General features: G+C 33.3%; 1 protein-coding gene and 1 long non-coding RNA gene across 4 annotated transcripts in view; one reads left to right on the top strand and one right to left on the bottom strand.

The window, feature by feature from the left end:
* LOC105837280 (prolactin-releasing peptide receptor) overlaps window positions 1–21,712 on the top strand; it is a 50,338-nt gene that overhangs the window by 10,465 nt on the left and 18,161 nt on the right. For 2 of the 3 annotated variants that reach the window (XR_001139137.3, XR_001139138.3), the window contains exon 4: window positions 447–701. Coding sequence is in view for 1 of the 3 variants with exons in the window: in XM_012681901.3 (XP_012537355.1) it covers window positions 447–686 (240 nt within the window). In the remaining 2 variants the exon portion in view is untranslated. Of the gene's footprint in view, window positions 1–446; window positions 3,419–21,712 lie in introns of those variants that run through there. The other variant, XM_012681901.3, reaches the window with a different exon arrangement.
* LOC105837281 lies at window positions 8,224–15,684 on the bottom strand. Its single transcript, XR_004962409.1, has 4 exons — window positions 14,945–15,684; window positions 9,235–14,825; window positions 8,974–9,176; window positions 8,224–8,896 (listed from the first exon to the last, which is right to left on the bottom strand). It is a non-coding gene; the product is annotated as a probable RNA-directed DNA polymerase from transposon X-element (long non-coding RNA).

Below are 21,712 nucleotides of genomic sequence, written 5' to 3'. Positions count from 1 at the left end.
GTCATGTAACGAGTACTTTTATAAATTGCAATTACGGATTAATAATTTCGTCTGAGTGTAAAATTAATTTAACCACGCATTCTCTTGAAGGCTAAACGAGACTATGTGAAGTTAAATATCGTTCGATTAAATATATAGATATCGCGAAGATGATCGGCGTGTTAAGTTAATAAAATTGATATTTAAAAAACAAAGCTAATTTTTAAAAATGTTTCAATTATTTGTAAATATATTTTCCGTTTAACTAAATATAAGTATGTATAAATAAACGTATTAAATTGCTAATTAAAATAGTGTATAAATTAACTTATATAGATCGAACTTGATACAAGTCATACGTGGATAATGGATTAAGTATTAAAATTTCTTGTACTATCAGCTAAAACCATTAAGAGAAAGTATCTAATAAAAAACTCACTTCGTCATTTTTCATGTTCTCATTTTAGGTCCTTCCGTGTTATACAAGAAATGGCAATGGCAACATTCCGAGGGCCAAAGAGACCGTGAGCAGAGGTGACAGAATGGATAACGGTAATAATACCATGCAAGAAACATTCCTGAACAGTACGAAAGCACAGACTATCGAAGGATGTGAGATGACAACGCTGGTGCTGGACAAGACAACGAATATGAGAAGACAGTCAAATCAGCCCTCGTGCTCGAGGGATTCCGACGATGCTCTGTAAGGGAAAGCGCAAAAGGTAAGCAGATACTTTTGTTCTTTCTCTTACAGAGCGTGGTGTTTTCTCACGTAAAACTGCTAGACATGTTAGACGAGGTAAACATTAACTACCACAATGCCGAAAATGTCACGGCAGAACTGAAACTCGATCATTCACTTTTAAGTCGATGACAGTGTGTTCTTTTTTGCGTTCTGGATACCAGCTAAAGTTTATTCTTCATTAAATTTTGTTCCATTTTCTAAACTCTAAACGATACGGCGCTCAGATTAAAAATCACTTTTCCTTCGCACATTGACAATAAAAAAAGTTATCTCTTTATAAGTAACTCTGTACGCGCGTGTGTGTTCACGTCCAGCACACCAAAAAATAGATAAATGAATGTTTGACAGCGCAAATATTAATTAGATGTTTTTTTACATTTTATCATTATATACATGTACTGTCTTTATGTCACGTGCAAGTTCTACGCACTAGTGTTTCGTTGTTATTTTTTCGGACGTGACCATCAACTTAGAACATTTATAACAGATCAGAATCTCATCTCCGTTTTTCGTCAAAGAAATAAAATTTGTTCACGTTATATGTTATATCACAGAGTTTTTACCTTTTGAATCCTTGCTTGCCAGAGGAACTCGATTTTTCAATATCTCTCGGTGAAATGCTTTGATTTCGCAAAGTACATTCATCTCCGTCACTTTTTCCATTTCTTTCGTATGTGTACTTTATGGGATTCTGCGGGCGGAACGACAAATGCCAACTAGCTGACATAGTACGCACGTATAGCGCAAATACTAGGTGGAAGTACCTAGGAGAGGAATCCCCGAGCTTTACGAGATCCGTGAGAGCGACGAGAGCCGTTCGAATGAATCGCGCGATTTCCATCTCCGGTCGAGTTACGGTCTAGAAAGTAGAGCGAAACACCGGGGACTCGCGGAATGCCGAATCCGATGCTTCTCACGGCGGATAAGTTTTTGGTAGTTGACACACACCGCAATTTTGCTGAGAATTCCACCACCCACGGTCTAGTCGTACAATCTGTCTCTTTGTGCACTTTTCCGCTGATGTGGCGTTAAAACACGCTTGCTCCAAACAGACAGATTGACTTACGTAACGACCAGCTTCACGAAGAGTTACCGTTTCATTCCCCGTTCACGTCACAACGCGTGAAACAGAACAAAGTCAGGAGATGCATTAAGAGAAAATTGCTATACCTAGATATCTTCCATCTGTTTGTACAAGTCTACTTATACAGATTGTGTGGGTAGAAAACTTCGCTTACAACGAGATTAGAATAAAACCGATTTATCGCGATGTCAGTAAATATTTTACTCTTGTGTAAATTGTTTAATCCACTTTAGATGATTTGTAAATCGTCTGAAAGAACTCTGTTTATAATCTAATATGCAACTGTAATATACAAAAAATGTTTAAAGGAAATTGAAATGAACGAAAATGAATACGCATACTGAAATACATGTATAAATATAACATGTATGGTATTGCATAAAATATTATAAATAAATTTTTATATCTTGAATTCCAACGCGCTAAAAGCTGTAACGTCTCAAAATTAGAATTGTGACAATTTTTTAAATAAAATATGTAGATATTAAAATATATTTAATATTGGAAAAGATAATTAAAACCCAACAAATCTAATAAACAAATGTAAAATTTAATCATAAATTTATTTTGGTCATTAATTATTGGTATTCATTTATGTTCAGTCTTTTTTATATATGAGTATGTTTTCTTTAAATCATAAACGCATTAATTATTTTAGACTTAAAACGATGCATTTTCTCCTTGCCTTAATTACTTTACATAAATAAAATAATGTGTATACTAAAAAAAGTCTTGTCGCATTAATTTAAAATCTGACAGATTCAATCAGCGTGTTAAAAAACGAACAAATCTTGTTGGGATTATTGGATTATAGGAAAGTCTATCAAACGTTTGGATTATAAAATCTCGAGTTCTATTATAATAATCAGAAATGCATGGTTTCATCAAAATGCATTCAATCATAGAATTTCTTGTTCTTCAACTCATTTTTTTCAGTATATGCAAAATGCTTTTTTTCTCAATAAGACATTTCTAAAAGAAGAATTTTGAGATTCTTATTTTTAGCGCTTAAAATTTTTTTACATTAAGGTTCATATTCTAACATTCTTGCCCTTATTTCGTCACCGATCGTTAACTTCCTATTGGGGGAAATATAACAGGAAGGTAAAAGCGAATAAAAAGTTTTGCAGTAAGCTTCGCGAGATATTTCAGCGTCGACAATATATATCATGATTCAGGCCAGGTGCGAGTCTCTGATCGTAAAAGAGAAGAGAACGGGAAGAAGTTCGGTAACTATGACGTAAATGGCTTTTACGAAGCCGAAAATAATGCGTTTTAAGTCAAAAGTTTCGCGAGAAGGAGGGATGGGTTTTTGTCGAAAGAGACTTATATTAAATCCCGAAGCATTCCCGATACTTCACCTATGCAAAACTTGTTCCTATTTAAAAGCCGCAAATGCAAGTAAAATATTGAACGGGTAAAGCCCCGAACGGCGATATTGAATCGTCCTTTTATAGCGATCTAACATGATATGGCTTACATAATATTTCATTATACAGCGCCGCGTCCCTTCGATGGCTTATTTCGATGGATGTATTGAGCTACGGCTCGATATTGAACTTGAGCTTGATTCTGATCGTACCCTGTAATAAAAATTAGAAAAAAAAAAACATGAGTAACTGACATTTATCGGGAAAAATAAATCAATCGTACAAATAATAATACGCGCGCGTACTCAAGAAAATATATTAAAAATAATATAATTTAGTTACCGCGGCGACTAAACTTTAAATTAAAAATTATTACATTAAAAATAAAGTAACACACAATAATGTAACACGTTTTATTAATTAATTTGGCGATTGATGAAGACTGAAATAAAGTTGAAACTTGTTCCGCTAACTTACACATCGTGTCACATGATTTATTAATATAATTATTATTTATTTATAACATTTATTTTATATATTTGTTCGTTCTTGACTTATATTGATTTAATTCATTTCACAAAGTAATTTTAAATTACATTTTTTTCGATATGCTATAAATGACGACGACGACGAAATATCTTGCGTAAGATAAAATGGAACTGTCATGTCAAATTTTAACAATCAATTGTCAAACTGCAAACCGAAAGCGTATAAAAAATGTACGTTTCATAGAATATACCATTTTCCTCTTGTCGATTTATGTTGACGTTGCAATTTGAATCGTACGATTTGTCCCAACAAATTTCTATTATCGAATGGAATAATGCCGAGGAAGTTGCAGAAATTTCATAATAAAGCCATGTATTATCGAAGTTTTTATTAAAGGGCTTTGCCGATGTTTTTTAAATACGAGGCGATTACAAAAGAATAATGATGAACTTTTGTAATCGCTTCGTATTCAAAAGACATCGGCAAAGCCCTTTAATGTTTGATAAAGATTCGATTCCTAATACAAAAATAGTGTCAACAAACTGTAAAGGTTATAAACTTTCATTCTTATTAAATTCGATGGATTTGCGAAATGTTAATGAGCTCTTTTGTAGAAGTCTAAGAAGTCAAAGTAAATTGTTTTTAAAAGATAAAGCTGTTCAGAAAAAACTGTTTTTCAGAAACATGTACAAGTAAAAATTTTGATCTTCTTATGGAATAATAAAACTTTATTTTATTCAGTATATAATTCTTAAAAACTTTTTAAAAAATATTTAAAAATCCTTAGAATTTTTTTTTCTTTCCAATTTTAATATTTGATAAAAAAATATAATATCTTGAAATTCAATATCTTGAAATACAATAATTTATTTCCATACATATACTCGCTTACAAAATTATTTATACATAATAACTTTTTTCTTGCTCAAATTTATATAAAATTTTATTTTACAAAGTCACCCTAACATGACAGAATGTCATGTTACGTTTTGTAAATCGGTCGATGAAAATTGCAGTATCGTTTTAACGAACTAACGATTTTTTTTTGTCCCAGAGGTTTTGCTTTAGCGCAATTGTGCACATGAATTTAATTATCAGTGAAAAAAAGTTCTAACAATACGTATTCAACAAAACTTGGTTTTGTTTCTGTTAAAACGAGCCGGTAATGAAACCAATTTCCTGAAATGCATTGAACGGGTAAAACGTTTGAATTGCGATCTGTTTCCCTGTGTTAAAATACAACTCATTCGATATGTTACGTTGATCAATTGCCAAATCAATGTAACAACAATGTTATGTCGTCGCGATTTCGTCCACAATGAAAATTATCATAATCTCGCTAATTAAAATTTGATCAAAACGATTACATATAAACGTATTACTTGCGGATTATATCGCGTAAAAAAAAAGAATTGATTGCCATTTATATTTTTTTATTAATAAACACAATTTTTAAAGTAACAGCAATGGAATTCAAGACAGTTAAGTTGTCAAAGAAATTATAATTAAGTTATAGAATCGTAACTTAATTAACGTTGATGAATTTAATTATACTGTTATAGTTGCAACTGTTATAGTTTAAAAATATTTATCTTTGCATAATGTACCATTAAACTGTAATAACATACATTACATACAATATAATTAGTAACAAATTAGCAAAAAAAGTTTATTAAACTTTAAGATAAAAAAATATATGTGCATATATGTGTGTGTATACACACACACACACACACACATAAGTGTGTATGTATATATGTATATACAATTTACTCGTATTCTTAAAAGTTAAAAAAGTTGAATGCTTATTCTGAAACAATGTATTTCTTTATATTAATGTTTTGAGAGATATTTACTTAATCTTTTGAAATATTTACTTCATTGGATAATTAATAAATCGACATATATATGTATGTATGTGTTGTGTATATATATATATATATATACATACATATACATTAGCATCAGTACAATGCAATCAATAAATTTTGTCAATGACTGTCTTTCAATTTACCAATGCATTATGTTTAAGATAAATAAATTATATCAATGCAGTTTATTGTTTTTTAACAGTAACAGCGCGCTTGTTAGCCAATTGAACTCTCACTGTGCTACACATCGTCATGCAAACGCAAATCATGCATATACTGCGATAATAGTTCTGTATTAGCCGTAACGTTATTAGATCGAACACATCAATCCGAATTAAAATCAACTGCTCATCGTACCTCAAAAAGGGCATCCGTAAATTTTTTCGCTCGCTGGTCTGTTCGCTTAATTTTTATCTCGTAATTGCATCGGAGCATTGAAATTGCCCGCCCAATGCAGAATACTCACTGACATTTTCATCAACACGAATAAATGTTTGCGATATTTATAAAAGTTTTGCGGCACCACCTTGCAAACATTTCATATAATTTCGTATTGTTTCGCCGCCGTATTCGCCGAAAAGCAGTATTCGCTAGACATTTAACACTTTTTAATATTATAAAGATGCAAACATGTTCAGAGATGGCATATTTCGTGATTCATCAGTAAATTCAGATCTTGATATATTTCGATGATACATGTTTTCTAGAATATTTTACTATCAAATTCATGCAATAAATTCTTTAAATATGAGACACAATGGCAGTTCTGAATAGTGGTTCAGAAAATATTAGTGATCGAATAGTTTGAATAATTTAAATCTTAAAATCGAACATCAAATAGTTCGAATTTTTTGAACAACTTTTAAACCTAACAAATTTTAAATTAATGTAATATTTTTCGTGTACCTTTTTCATTTCTATTTATTTTAACTAAATCAAAATACTACTAAAAAATTGAATTTGCCAAACAGCAAATTGAATGTGGTTAAACGAACGCGGGTACAGAACTAAAAATAACAACGAAATGAAATAATTTTTAGAATAGGAATACTGAGGGATATCGATAAAAAGCAATTTTATTAAGTAATAGATTAATAAATTAAAAACTAAAAATAGCATGAGTGTGGTTAATCTTTCACTAGATTCATTCTCACTACATTACAAGTAATCAACATTTTTTAACTTATTAAAATATGACATTTTTATATGAATGTCTCAAGATGATGTATTTTCTAAATGTTATCAGCATCATCAAAACTGTAAGTGACAAATAAATAGATAAATTACTTTTAGAATAATTCCGATATATATGTCGCACTTATCAAAAATTTAATTTCTCAAGCATTATTTATTATGTTTAAGATAAATAAATTATATCAATAAAAAGTTTATACTGTTTATTATAAAAGAAATAAAGAAACAAAATATTTATTTATTATAATTAAAAAAGAAACTTTTAATAATCCTTGCATTCTTGCGGTATAAAAAAAAAGTGAAATACATTCATAAGTGAGATAATCAAACCGAACAAAACAATACAAGAGCTAAGCACTTGTATATTAGAATGCTTTATTCTATCTTTCTATACTTATGTATTGATATTAAATAAATCTTTTTTTTTGTCTCTCTTAAGTATACATATAGCATCACAATCAATTGGTTAATTTTACAAACAGTGTCACAAGATGACATGTAACATTTAGCATTTCATTATTTCTTGCTTTATATGTAATATCTATATATGTTTCATGTATGTGCATGTGAGTGATAGGATGTCAAATTATGAATACTCGGATTGCAAATGCTCTGTAACATTTACTTTATGGTGCACAAGTTTAATGTGTTCATTCCCTCTCAACTATTTCAAACATGTGTTCCGACTTTTGCTTGAAAACTGGCAAACTAAACTCGAGCGTCATTACACTAGATGATTTCATTTTAAATAACGCATTGCGCCGAATGAGAGGTAATTCATACTTTTTCTGTTATACGAAACGAGATATCGCGATTTAACAAATGAGAGAAACATGTAGCTCGTTGCCAGCGAGTTGTTCGAGAAAAACATGATGAAAAATATTAAAAGTAATTCTACAAATTTATTTTAGAATTATTATTTACGAAATTATATGAGTAAACTTTTTAATCTCTTATCGCTTCATCCTTAAGTGAAATAGGGTTAAAACTAAAATACGCTTAAAACTTTGCTCGATATCGATTTTAATAAATTTGTTATAATAATTTTTGCATTTTGTCTCTACTTATAGGAAGTTTAATGGATCAACTTACGAATTAACCATCTTATTAGCTTTCAAAAGTCTTAGAGACATGTAAAGTTAGATGACATGTAAATTACGTTTTCGTAATCATTGCAAATGATTAATTGCATTTCAATTCCTTAAATTTTGACGATTGATATTTTTAAATTATAATGTTTTTCCTTAGCATTATGTCATTTGTCACTAATCAAAGGTAACACTGTTGTCTCTCTTTGAGATGAACATGGAACAAAATGTAGACTAACGAGCATAATTTTGCATAAAAAATATTCTCATTAAAATTTATATCACTTAATGATTGCAATTAATGCTTTGTTTGTTAAAATAAAAATAATCTCTTAGTCACTAATAATAAAATTTTCTTAATGAAATAAAGTACTTTCTGTTTTATATTTCTTATTACATTTGCTTTTTCAATTGAAAATCTTTCTCTGCCAAAAAAAATAACCCTTTCTTCTGCACTGATATAAAAATTTGCAGAAAGAAATAATTAAGAATTTATTGCAAAAATTAATTTCAACCATTGTTGTCTCCTTATTTTCTAAAAAATTTTTCGATTTTTCTCTAAGCCAAATACAAACGTACGTTGCGTTGCTTTGCAATGTTTCATAAACGCTATTTGCAGTGAAAGTTACTCGGACTCGATCGAGAGTACAGTAAAATTACGTTATATTCCTTCTGCAACATTGAAGTTAAAAGTCTTTAGTATAACGAGTAGTGCTCTCATCGTTTTACGTATTAAAAACCACCGGCGCAAATGCACACAGCTGGTCGCTTTAATCTAGTATAATATAAATGTAACGACTTCACTGCGTTTTACAGCGACGCAGCCATGATGCAAGCAATAAACGCCTCGTGAGACAAGAGAGATAGTACTAGAATTAATACTCTCCTTGACGCGGAATTTCCCAACAAAACATTGCAACCCAGTTTTCCCATTGCGATATGATAGTCAATATGTTAAACTTTACAAAAAAATAGCGTTAAAATTCTGACGAAACTTTTATATTACGTACTTCATTTTATGAATTCTGTCCCCATCCTTCTTACTCTTTCTGCGTCTTACAACTTCTTTTTGTTTCCTAAAATTAAAAAGAAGCTTAAAGGGAAATAATTTGACATAGAGTAGAAAAAATTCAAAAGATATTGCTAGACGTACTGACGGAAAACGACTTCCAGTGTTTCTGAACATTAAAATCGTGCTGCATCAATGTAGCAGACATTTATTTTAAAGGAATAAAGTCAATTAATTTCTTGTATAAATGTATAATTTATAATAAATAAATTTTTTATCCTACATATACATATATAGCATAATGGATATAGCGTATCGTACGTGATTTCGGATTTCGTGCGACTTTTCTGAAATAAAAGGATACAAATGTATGGATATATATATATATATATATATTGTACATACTTAATATTTGATGAATCTGCACGTTTCTACACACATAAGCAGGTTTCTACAAATAAATAATATACGACGTGGCACTGTTTGCGACTACAATTCGGAAGAAATTTTCGCCGAAAATAGGAAACTAGTTTGACTTGAGATTTCGACGCGAGCACGAAATCTTTTCGAAAACAAATCCGTCGCGTATATAAATTGTCCGGAAATAATCTGCCATCGCATGTCCACGTATCGCTAGGGAAACAACGTGAGACAAGAAGCAAGTATGCGCGGTACTTCTCGTGACGGAACTGCACAATTCCGGAGTTTGCGTAAAGTTGTCACGCGTATCGACGTAATGGCACAATCCCGACACGGTGACATGTTGGAACGCCGAGTATTTTCCTAGTCGCGAATGCCGTGTCAGTGTGGTAATACATCCATAAAATATGATGCGCCGAAACAGTGATAAATTTTGCTCAGCTAAAATACGATTTACACAAGAGTGACTTTGTTCGCGTACAATAGAACGATCCAAGCGTAAAAACAAAATACTTACGAATAATTCCCCAAGAGTTTAAAAATATGAAAAATATTAAAGAAAATTTTTTTATGATGTAGGATAAATTTGTCTTAGTGTCAGTTATAAGGCATAAGAATGTATATTCTTACACGTATTATATATAAATAGATTTTCATCTCTTATGTATATATTAAAACATATAGGGGAGAGTTGCTGAATGCATATCGGTCGCCTAAATCATATAATATATATATACGTTTTAAAATAAAATTTATTTATTAAAAATCATATTTGCAAATTAAATTGACCCCCACACATACATATAATATATATAATTTTTGCTTATTATTCAGATATACTTACTTTTTGTCTCACGTTACTCTGATTGTGAGAGATATGTGTACGCCAGATTCTTTTCGAGTAATTTGTACACGTGGCGACAGAATCGCTTCTGAAAATGCTTGTATCTCAAATTGAATCAATTTCCTGTTTTCAGCTGTAGGTGAGAATTTCCTGTGAATTTGTAGTCGCAAATAGAGACTACGACGTATATTTATTGAAACTGTATTTGCAGAAACGTGCGGATATTCATCAAGTTAAGTGATCAACAGTATTTGGCGGCGGAGAGTCTATCAACATCGTAACACGAAATCTGCGTTTACGGAAATTTCTCATCTTCATGTATATGTCATGTACGAGTATATCGCGATCGCGCGATGAATTATCTCATGAATAGCACAATTCTTGTCGGTAATCGTGATTATCCATTGCGTATGCAGGAGAATACATTTCAACATCATAAAATGCTCTTTGACGAGTTTAAAAATCGTAGAAATTCAGATAATTTTGTGATCTTTGAACAAATTAAATTTACAATTTGCAATTAATAATTTGCGATACAAGTCATAATTTTTTCCATTGTATTTTTTCGCTTTAGAAAAAATACAAAAAATACAAATAGAAAAAAAATTGGAAAGAATTTAATTCGTCATCACGTAGTACTCATCATTTTGATAGAAACATCGGTATATCTTTGAGTAAGAATTAAGCTTAAGGCACGTGTGTCGCATTCGAATAATGATCAGGACATGAATCGCGTCTACGTGCCTGGACACGTGAAATAGAGCGAGTCGGCTATCGGACTATTCTTCTTGCGAAGGTCAGAGGTCGGAGTTTCAAAAGCGTGCTAAAATCCTGAATGCACTGATTTCTAGGAATGCTATTAATTTCCTTACAATCTACAAAGCCATTCCGCCTCACCAGAAATTTTTTTTAGGGACGAAATTGGGTTAGCGTGATTTCCAAGAGGAAAAGTCACTTCGTTAAAGGATTTGTCAACAAAATCTTTAAGTTGAATCAAGTTTCGTGAAAGTTTCTTGTTCGATTATGTCGACTGGTTGGTCAAATCTTTCGAGAAAAATCTCACTGAAAAGCCTTCGAAAAACCTTCTTCGAAATGAAATAAAATAAATAGCTAGCTTTGACGCCTGACTCTTTTCTGATACAATTCACTTAGGCGACATTGGTTGTTATCAGCTGTATTACTACTAGATACAAGATGATACTGAATACGAAAAGATAATTGTTTGAAAAATTATTATTAGATATGAATTTTATTGAATCCCCTTGGGGTTTACAATCTCAACATACTTATTCTATCTTAGACTAACTTATTTCTATCTTAAATCTAATTCCTGGTTGCTTTGGCAGCCGCTGCTGCCTCCACAACCTATCCTACGCACACACACACACCGCCTATCTGTGGACTTCCGTTTCCTCTGCCTTCCTTCAATTAATTATCGATTTTTCCACTCTTCATACTATCTTCGCCTCTCTCTATCCCTTCCCTCTCTCTCATCAAATCCCTAAACCAACTCTCTCCCTCTCCATCTGCCCCTAAAATTCTTCCTACCACCTCCTGCCAACTGTCTCTGCCTAAACCCCAATCTCTACACTCCTCCCATACATGCTCCCATGTCTCTACGCCACCTCCACATAATCTGCATCTTTTCTTCTCCTCCTCCTCCCAATATTTATTGCCTCTCATCTCGTTACCCAATCTACACCTTATAATTCTCCTCCACCTACTCTCTCCCCACCCTTTTTTCAAGTATCCTGGTACGCCCTCCTCCTTTATCATTTTATACCACCTATTATAATCCGAACCTACAATTCTCTCCTATCTTTCCTCTCTCTGCATTTTTCTCTCCTTACCAAATATCGCTTCTACTCTATCCTCCTCTCTTTCCTCGCCTAACTCTTCCAAACTCCCTCCCCTGTCCTCCCAAAAACTTCTTCTTTCCCCTTCCCAGCCACTCCCTACTTTTTTTGTCCTACACCTCTCCTTTATCTCTTCTAAACACATCCTTGCCAACTCGCTACCTCCGCCCTCTTCTAACCTCCTTTCATATTTCCACGCCCTCCTTCCCGCTTTCCCTCTCAATTTATCCCTTTGTATCTCCTCTCTTACCATATAACCCGGCGTGTGCCCATCCAAGCCTAACATCCATCTCAGATACCTCTCCTCTAGCTTCTCTAAACCGTCTCTCTCCTTCCAACCCCAAATTTCCACTCCGTATCCCATAACCGTCCATACCAACCTGTCAAATAGCCACACCCTCCTTCCCCAATCTCCCCCGTACCTTCTCTTCCCAATCCCCCAAACCTGACCCATCACTGCCGCCGCCCTTCTCACCCTATCTTTTATCTGCGCTTCTTGCCCCCCATTTTTTTGAAACACATACCCTAGATAGCAAAATTCTTTCACCTCCTCTATCCTATTTCCTTTCCACCACCAATTTCTTCTACTCTCCCTACCTCCTCCCTTTCTAAACCTCACTATTTTCGACTTCTCTGCATTTAAAACTAAGTTCTTTTCATCCAAGTATCTTTCTAGCCTTTCCAACATACTTCTCATCTGATCCTCGTCTTCCGCTATTAACACCAAGTCATCTGCATATGCTAACGTACACACCTTCACATCTCCCACCTTCACCCCTCCCCACTTGACCCTCCCCATTACCTCTTCTAAGTCTGAAATCAATAGATTAAACAACAACGGACTCAGTGGACAACCCTGTCTTACCCCCCTCCCCGTCCAAAACTCTTCCCCCGTCTCCTCCCCTACCCTAACTCTACTCTTCGTTTCTCTCAATAAGCCTTCTACTCTCTCTATTAAACCTTCTCTAATCCCCCTCTCCCTCATCGTCTTTATCAAGATCCCTCTATCCACCGAATCAAACGCTGCCTTCAAATCTACGAATAATGCTACTAGTTTTCCTCCTTTTTTGTCCACACTTCTATTTACTACGTAGTTCAAAACAAAAATATTATCTATTGTCCCTCTTTTATTCCTAAAGCCTGCCTGATTTTCTGGGATTATTCCCTTCTCTTCAATCTCCTCATTTAACCTCTCTGCTAAAATTTTCGCGTATACCTTATAAAGCGTGGGCATTAACGTTATTCCCCTATACTCCTTCACCTGCTTTCCCTCTCCCTTTTTAACAATCGGTACTACTACACCTTCTTTCCAATTCTCCGGCCATTCCTCTCCCCTCCATACCCTATTCAAAAAACCCCCTATCCACTCCTCTAACCTTCTTCCTCCCCACCTCCATACTTCATTCGGAATACCATCTAATCCTCCCGCCTTTCCTACTTTTAATTTACTCACCACCTTTCTTACCTCCTCCTTGCTTATGCCCTGTTCCTCCTCTCTCCTACCATCCTCTCTATCTTTTCTCTCCTCTCCTCTAACCACTCTAGTCTCTACTCCACCTAACAAACACATAAAGTACTCTTTCCACTCCTCCATTCTTATTCCTTCGTTGACCCTCCTTTTCTTTCTCCTATCCTTATTTACTATCTCCCATACTTCACTCTCATTCCTGGCCTCTTCTGCTTTTTTCTCCCACTTCCTGTTCTCCTCCTCTTTCTTCCTCTCACAAAGAACCTTGTATTCTCTTTTCAGCCCTATATATTTATTCCTATCCTCTAGTCCTTTTCTCCACCTCCTTAATTCCCTCCTCACCTGACTCTTCATTCCTTCACATTCTTTATCCCACCAGCCTCTTTCTACCTTCTTGCTTTTCCCTCTCTCTCTCTCCGTCTTCCCCATTGCCTCCTTAATTCTACTCCTCATCCTATCCCACTCCTCATTTACCTCCTGTTCCTCCTCTTCCTCTATCTCCCCCTCCAAAACTCTCCTAAACAATTCTCTTCCCTCTTCATCCCAGACTCCCCTTATCTCCCTGCCCCTCCTCCTCGGAATTACCTCTCTCAGCTCACTCCTCAACTCTGCCACTACTGGAAAATGATCCGACTCTACCTTATCTATTACACTCATCTTTTCTATTCTATCTTTTGTCTCTCTATCTACTAAAATATAGTCTATCACAGTGCTTCCTCTAGCTCCTACATACGTATACTCTCCTTCCTCATCTCCTACCATCCTTCCATTTAACAATTCCCATCCACATTCACCTATCAGTTCTAATAGCTTCCTTCCTTCCTTATCTACCTTACTATCTTTGGACATTCTCCTAGCCTGCTCTTCCCCTTCTTCACCATCCGAATCCTCCCCCCAACCTCCCCCCTCTCTACCGGTTCTCGCGTTGAAATCGCCCCCAATAATCACCCTCGCTTCTCCATCCTTTGATTCCATCATCCGTCTCAGTAACTGCATAGCTCCTTCCCTACCTTCTTCCTTTATATACACCCCTACAATCCTCCAACTTTCCTTTCCAATCTTAATTCCCACCGACAATAACCCTTCTCCTAATTCAACTATTTTACTTCCTCTATCACTTAGCTCTTTTCTTATTCCTACCACCATTCCCCCCATCGCTCTTCCTTTTCTATTTCTCCTACTAGCCTTCTGTACTCCCCACTCATAACCCTTTGGTACCCTGTTTCTTATCTTTTCCCAACCCCTTGTGTCCGCCCATGTCTCTGATAAAAACATTACATCCCATTCCCTTAAATTATCCCAAAAATCTTTATCTTTATTCCCCAGCCCTGCTACATTCCAGAAGGCTATTTTCAAGACTCTCTCATCTCTCGACTCCTTCTCTCTTGACTTACCCTTCACAATCTTCCTACATTCCCTTCCCCCCCTTCTTCTATCCTCAACTCTCCTTTCTCATTCCTCAAGACTTCCTCTTCTTCATCCCACTTCCACCAATAATCTCCTATCCTAATCCTCCCATATCCTAACCATACCCTATTTCCCCTTTCCTCTTCTACTTTTGCTATTTTTTCTAACCTCCATCTCATCTTCCTCTCCTTCCAAGTCCAATCTTCCAAAATTCTTTCTTCCCTACCTTTCAGCGTCTTCTTCTTACTCCACACCTCTTTCCTCTGTTCTTCACTCTCTAACTTCACCCATATCATCTCTCTACCTTTTTTGCTCCCCTCCCCTATTCTCCTAACTCCCTTCACGGTCACCTCTGCTCCTATCTCCCTGAACACCTTCTCCACCGCCTCTTTCCTATTCCCTTCCTTGACCTCTACACCTCTAATTAATAGATTCTTCCTTCTGTCCTCCCTTTCCTTCAACTCTAACCTCCTCTCTATCTCTCTCACCTTTTTTCCCACTGCGTTATCCCCTCCTACTTCTATTTTCTCTATCTTTCTCTTTAACTCTTCCTGCGCCACCACTAACTCTTTTCTTTCTCTTTCCCATCTATATTCTCTCTCCTTGAAATCATTAATTTCTTTTTTCAACGCATTTATCTCCTCTCTCATCTTTCTTCCCTGCTCCTCCATAATCTCCTTCAATTCTTCCTTCATCTCTAATTTAACTATCTTTAAGCTACCAACAATCTCCTCTTTCCAATCTCTTAATTTCCTATCCCATTCTTCTCCATCCTCTCCCGCCGGTGATCTAGCTAATCTCTTGCTACCTCTCATGCTATCAACCGAAGTGCAACTGTCGCTTCTGGCTCTATCCGTCATTTTTGTCGCGTCTACTGAACCCGCCTTAACTCTATATTACCTCCCTACTCTGTCACTAAGCGGCGCTCCTGCTCCCCCACTCTCACGTACGCACGTCTTCTCTCTACCTGCTCCCTGCTTTAACTCTGTTATTCCCCGAGACACCTAATTAATACGTAAAATCACTCTATTCCTCTCTTTCTCCACTCACCTATCCACCCACACACTCTCTATCGCTCTCTTTCACTCCCACCCGCCTATCCTACCTCTCCTACTCTTTCTAACACCTCTAAATACACTCAATTCACAGCCTGCAACTACACACGTCTAACTTACTCTGGCCCGGAAACGGGAGTCCGAAAAATTATTATTAGATTTATATCTATTTATGCGTTATCTCTTTTCTACAATTTACAAGTTTTTACTTTTAGATTCTACATTATGCAGTGAAGTTGGGCAACTGTAGCATTCAAATTCTTAAAGTGATATTTAAAGTTTCATGTATTTTACATACTTAGTTTAAGCGCAGTTTCATCTTGTTCATTACATAAAAAGTTATACTACATGAATCTGAAATAAAAATTTTTGAACAAGTTTGCGGAAAAAAACTATGTATAATATTTTCGCATGAAGTTGATAGAAAGAGCTTCTTCAGCCGATAATTTGTATTTTCCGATGGAAATTTCTATTTGATACTGAAAAGTGATCTTTTTATCATTAATGGAAACATTATATTAACTCTTTGCAGGCAAATGACAATTTGTTTTTCTCTGAAAATGAATCTCATTTTCATCTCGACAATATTATATCATTATGTGAAATTCTCTATTGTGATACGTTAAGCATTACAAAAACGATGCATTATTATATCTGCATCATTTTCATTAAAAGGTTTCATTAATCTGAACCTGAATTCCCGTAGTAATAATGATATGTCTCCCTTTTATAGCAATAATTCATCGTACGATTAAATGGAAGGATTAAGCATAAGATCAAATGTTTGCTGCAGCAGCCTGCCTCTTGAAACGAAATGAGTACAATCATGTTTTCACTACATTGTGCAACACTGTTATCTACACGACAATCTCTCTCGGAAAGGATTAATGGCGATCAGTGGTTCGAACGCTCTTGAATTAAAGTACGTGAGTCGTATTTGAAATCAGGAGTTGTACTTGCACGGATATCGATCGATCTCTTATCTCGGGCTAGAGCCAGCCTATAGTACTTATGAGTAACATGTGCATGGGCGATAATATTAACGAGATTGTGACAAGAGTTACAAAGTTATCATAATCTAAAATATGGTAGAAAGAGAACAATAGATTCAATCATTCTCCGAATATAATAACTTAATTTACCTAAACAGTTGAATTGCTGTTCTTACTTGGATTAGTTTAATATGGGAATTAAGTTATTACTATATATGAATATGAGAGAAAGATGATTTAATGATTTTTGAAAGTGTCAAGTAGCATTCTTTTCTTTAAGAATGTCGTTGTCCTCTGGAACGGTAGACTAATTGTAAGATTTGCAAATAGATAATAATGTTGGAAATCTTTTGTTACCAGTAAAGTAGTGTCGGATATCGGACACTAACATCGGACACGATTTTACGAACAAAATGTCAGAGGGCGGATTATAGCGCGATATGGATCCTCTTTCAATTAGCGACGGAGAGATATCGACCCTCGTCATCACTCGTCAACGCTCGTTCGATATTTGATTTCATAATACTCAATATTTCGCACGCAACGCACAGTTTTAAAATCTGTTCTAAAATATGTAAAATTTGTCACTAAAATTTCATTTCTCATTCTATCAGATTTTTTGGAGAATTGGAAACAATTTACAAATTTTCTACATACTTTAATAGTAATGTTTTATATTTCACAATATCGAAGTTCAGAAGTTAAGATTTCTGAATTATTGAAACTCATTTTATTGAACTCAGACGATCTCTAATTTGCGTCTCATTTTGTGATAGAAAAATGACTTATATTTTTATAATTCTTTATACATGTTTTTTTCTTCAAATGTTTCTCGTATTACACAGCATACGACATTGTAAACAGAATTCTACCCTAAGAGAATTCTGACATGAGTTAATTTATCCAAAGAAGCCACTGTAACTATATGAACTTCTAGCTTGTTAAACTCACATTAGAACTATTATTCCACGTGCAAATACTTGATTCAATTTTACATTTCGTAAGATAACCAGCAATTGGACCATATCTCTAGAGAATTAACGGGCTGCTTTATAATTGTATACGATTATTTAAAATGATTGCACATTTGAATCGTTGCATTTCAAATAATGTACATGTAATTTTCATATAAAATAATAAATTGACCTATATTAAAAGAAGAATATAATATTACCATAAAATGTTGAAATATATTTATATATGTATATATAATTATATCATTGTAATTAACAAAATTCTAGATCGTGATATACAATATCTGCAGGCTTTACGAAGATTAGCTCTTTACTCTATAGAAGTCATGTTACATCACGGAAACATAAGTCGTAAGAATTCGAATTGTGCTTCCGGATATTGTATAAAAGAAATATTTGGTACTTTTTCATTTATATACTATGTTTCAAAAAACATATTTATAAGATCGTTATTTATCAAATTTCAACATAATGCAAATTTTAACCTCTTTGCATATATATATATATATATATATATATATATATATATAACAAAGTTTAAAAATAAAATATATATTTGTAGATTTTATTCAAATAAAAAAATCTACTGGTAAATCTTAAAAAAAGAAAAAATATCAATTTGTTATTTGTTTTCTTTTTAAGTTTAGTTTGTGTTTCTTTCTCAATTGCTTACAAGATGAAAACTGTTAACATATTTTAATACATATTTTAATACATATTCTTTCTACCCAGAAACCAATTCCAAATTCGTTGTGGAATCTATTGAAAGCAAACTTATGGAGTATCATTCATAGTAACTTTTACATTATGTCCGTCTGTTTTCAGCAAGGATTTAGTGATATTCTGTTATCGTCGTCTACCCTTGTCACTACGAAGACCGTTGTCGAATAAAGTCACGAGTAACCTTCATCTCAGGGATCAGTATCTCGATTCCGACCGATCCCTCGGAAGATTCCATGATGTATATGGTTCTTGTATGGAAATATCTAATAGCCCGTTATACACTTGCTTACGTTAGATTATTCACGTCAACGCGTTTGTCCTCGTTGTCGAACTTAGTCGAGAGAATCGAAATTTTTTGTTCACTGGAGAATTTGATTTGTCATGGACCGAGTTGATTTTTCGAGGGATTGAGGACGCAATCGTCTCTGCCAAACTTTTCCATAACTCAGCAGTGTAGCGGGAATTTGTGAATCTTTTTACAAATATCACTTGTATGAATCTTTTGTTACATTTTAAAATTCTTGAAAGAAGATCTTCAAGAAGATTACACGCTTTGAAAACGAAATTTAATTGAAAGCGAATAAAGAATTTTATTTTTATACAAACATATAAAATGTTGATTACCCTTTTTTTCACACGGTAAAATAAAACAAACGTAATAAACGTAGTAAAGACTAAAGTAATACATAATTAAATATTTTTTAATTACTTTTAGCATGTAACTGTAATAAAATATAATTAGAATAGAATTAGAAATTTGTATGTATGTATTTCGATAAAACAGAAGAAAAAATATTTTACTCTTTACATTCGTTTTATGCTTTTACGATCTATCGCCTCCGGCCACTAGACTCTTCAAAGAACGATCTAGAGTCTCACACAAGATTCTGCGAGTTGAACCAAGTTATTAACTAGTTTCCATGTACTTTCGTAACGATGTGGTCAAGATGTGGTTACTTACCTGACATAAGAGACTAATGAAAATTAGACGCAATTATGTCGTTCTCTAATTCATTAATATCTTAGTATTAATTACTTGATAGATATATTTTATTTTATTTTTACAATTAATTAACAAATTTCTTGATTATTTGTGTTTTTTACATTACACATAATAAAGATGTGGTTCAGTGAATATATTTGCATTATTATGTTTTTATATTTATCGTGATTTAATTAACTATTATTATCGTTTTTAAATTTATAACGCAGTTGAAATAAATCTTCCTAATCCAATTTGTTTGATTAAACTTCCATATTCGAATCCTGCTATTTCTCTTTGAGATGTTTGTAGCATCATTATTAAATTTGGATGATTAAATTAGTTTGAGAATTAATTCTAGCTTCAATTTATGAGTGTGTTTTAAATCCGAGAACCATATCGGCATGTATTAATAAAACTGAAAAATGTAATTATAAAACTGTAAAAATTTTACGATCGAGATGAAAATATTAAAATTGATTCTAAGCAAAAAATATTACTACTTGTTTTTTATGTTATTCCTATATCGATCTAATATTCAACTTTAGTATTGCATTTTACTTTAAATTATTTATTCTACGTACATTTTGTTAAAATAATAATTTATTTTGTATTTCGTGTCCTTTGTACTTCTTTTAAAAAAAGACAGAGCAAATTAAAAATTATATATTAAAGATTTTATCCGTCACGTTCGATATCTACAATGGAAAATTAAATTTCTATTTGCAAACAAATTTCTATTCGTGTTCAATTTTAAAATATTGAATAACGTCGCATTCTTGTCAATACTACGACATAAAAAAATAATACACGCATATAGCAATAATTCGCTTGAATAATTAGTTAATTTGCATTATTCAGTTTCGAAACAGTTCGAAACAGTTGTACGAAGTAACACGATAATAATAGCATTATGCTCACGTCCTCGCAATTAATCTAGTAGCGAACGCGAAAACACTTTGCGCAGGCGAACGGGATTTTTGCTAGATGGAGGAGCGATGGTAAATCGATGTCGTGATACAGACGTTACAAATGGCGTTACAGGTACGCTCGGAATTTCTGTTTGTTTATTTGCTGCAGAATGGCAAACATGCGAGACTAGTAGCATCATTTGTCGCGTATCACCGCGTGCATCAAGCAATACAGATCTTTTTAAAAGACTTTTTTAAAACAAAAAGATCTTTTTGTGAATACAATTTCTTCTTGCTGTTATTACTGTAAAACCAAATGTGTAAACGAGTCTACGAGTATGCGTCTATGATCGTTAACTACGTTTTAACTTTTTTAAAACTTAGAATATCTCATGTTGCTTTCATGTAAAAAAGCATTTTATATTATTGCGCAATCAATTTCCAAGAGATATATTTATTTGTAATAGAATATTGTAATAGAAAAAGATATCTTAAAGTGTCAAAAGGCTGTAAAAAAAGCTGGTAAATACATACACACGCTAATAGAAAGCACTTGATTTAAATAGATATGTTATTAGAACTATTCAAATAACTTTTATTATTAAAGTAATACTATACTAATTACTACTTGGTATAAATTATTTGTACAGTTATTATGAGATATTTAAATAGATCTATTAATATGTATTTATTTAAATCAATTGTCTTTTTTACCTCATTATATGTATAAATAGACAAATAAAAATGATCTAGCTCTCTTATATATTTTTTTAAGATTTAACTACTTTTAGATTACTTATCCGATTACTTTTTAGATATACTTATGAAAACATCTAGATAAGTGTTAACAGAATTCTAATTCGTTGCTTAACTTTGTTTAACCAAAAACATTTTTTTAGCGAGAGATATATGATAAATAAAATTATAACGCCGTTTGTTTGGTTGCAAACGATTTTTCTTCTGTGACTCTCATTTCTTATGCCATTGTGTAATGAAATTTCTGATAATTTGTTCTGCAGCACGATAAGATCTTGTGCGGTCAAACTCGGAAATAACAGGAATTCTTCAAAGAAAATCAACATAAGTCTTCAATTTTCTATAATTGACAAAACAATCTTACGAAATGATTTCTTGTTATTTTATCTTATTACCAGTGTATCAAGTGTCTCTTCGAGTGTCACAAATAATTTATCAACATAGCAATATAATTCAATAATTTCGCAAATGGCTTTAACTTTTCTTCTTATTACT

The sequence above is a fragment of the Monomorium pharaonis genome, chromosome 3, assembly GCF_013373865.1.
Source record: "Monomorium pharaonis isolate MP-MQ-018 chromosome 3, ASM1337386v2, whole genome shotgun sequence".
Taxonomy (NCBI): domain Eukaryota; kingdom Metazoa; phylum Arthropoda; class Insecta; order Hymenoptera; family Formicidae; genus Monomorium; species Monomorium pharaonis.
The sequence above is the reverse complement of the archived record's forward strand: the minus strand, read 5'-3'. Positions and strand labels throughout refer to the sequence as shown.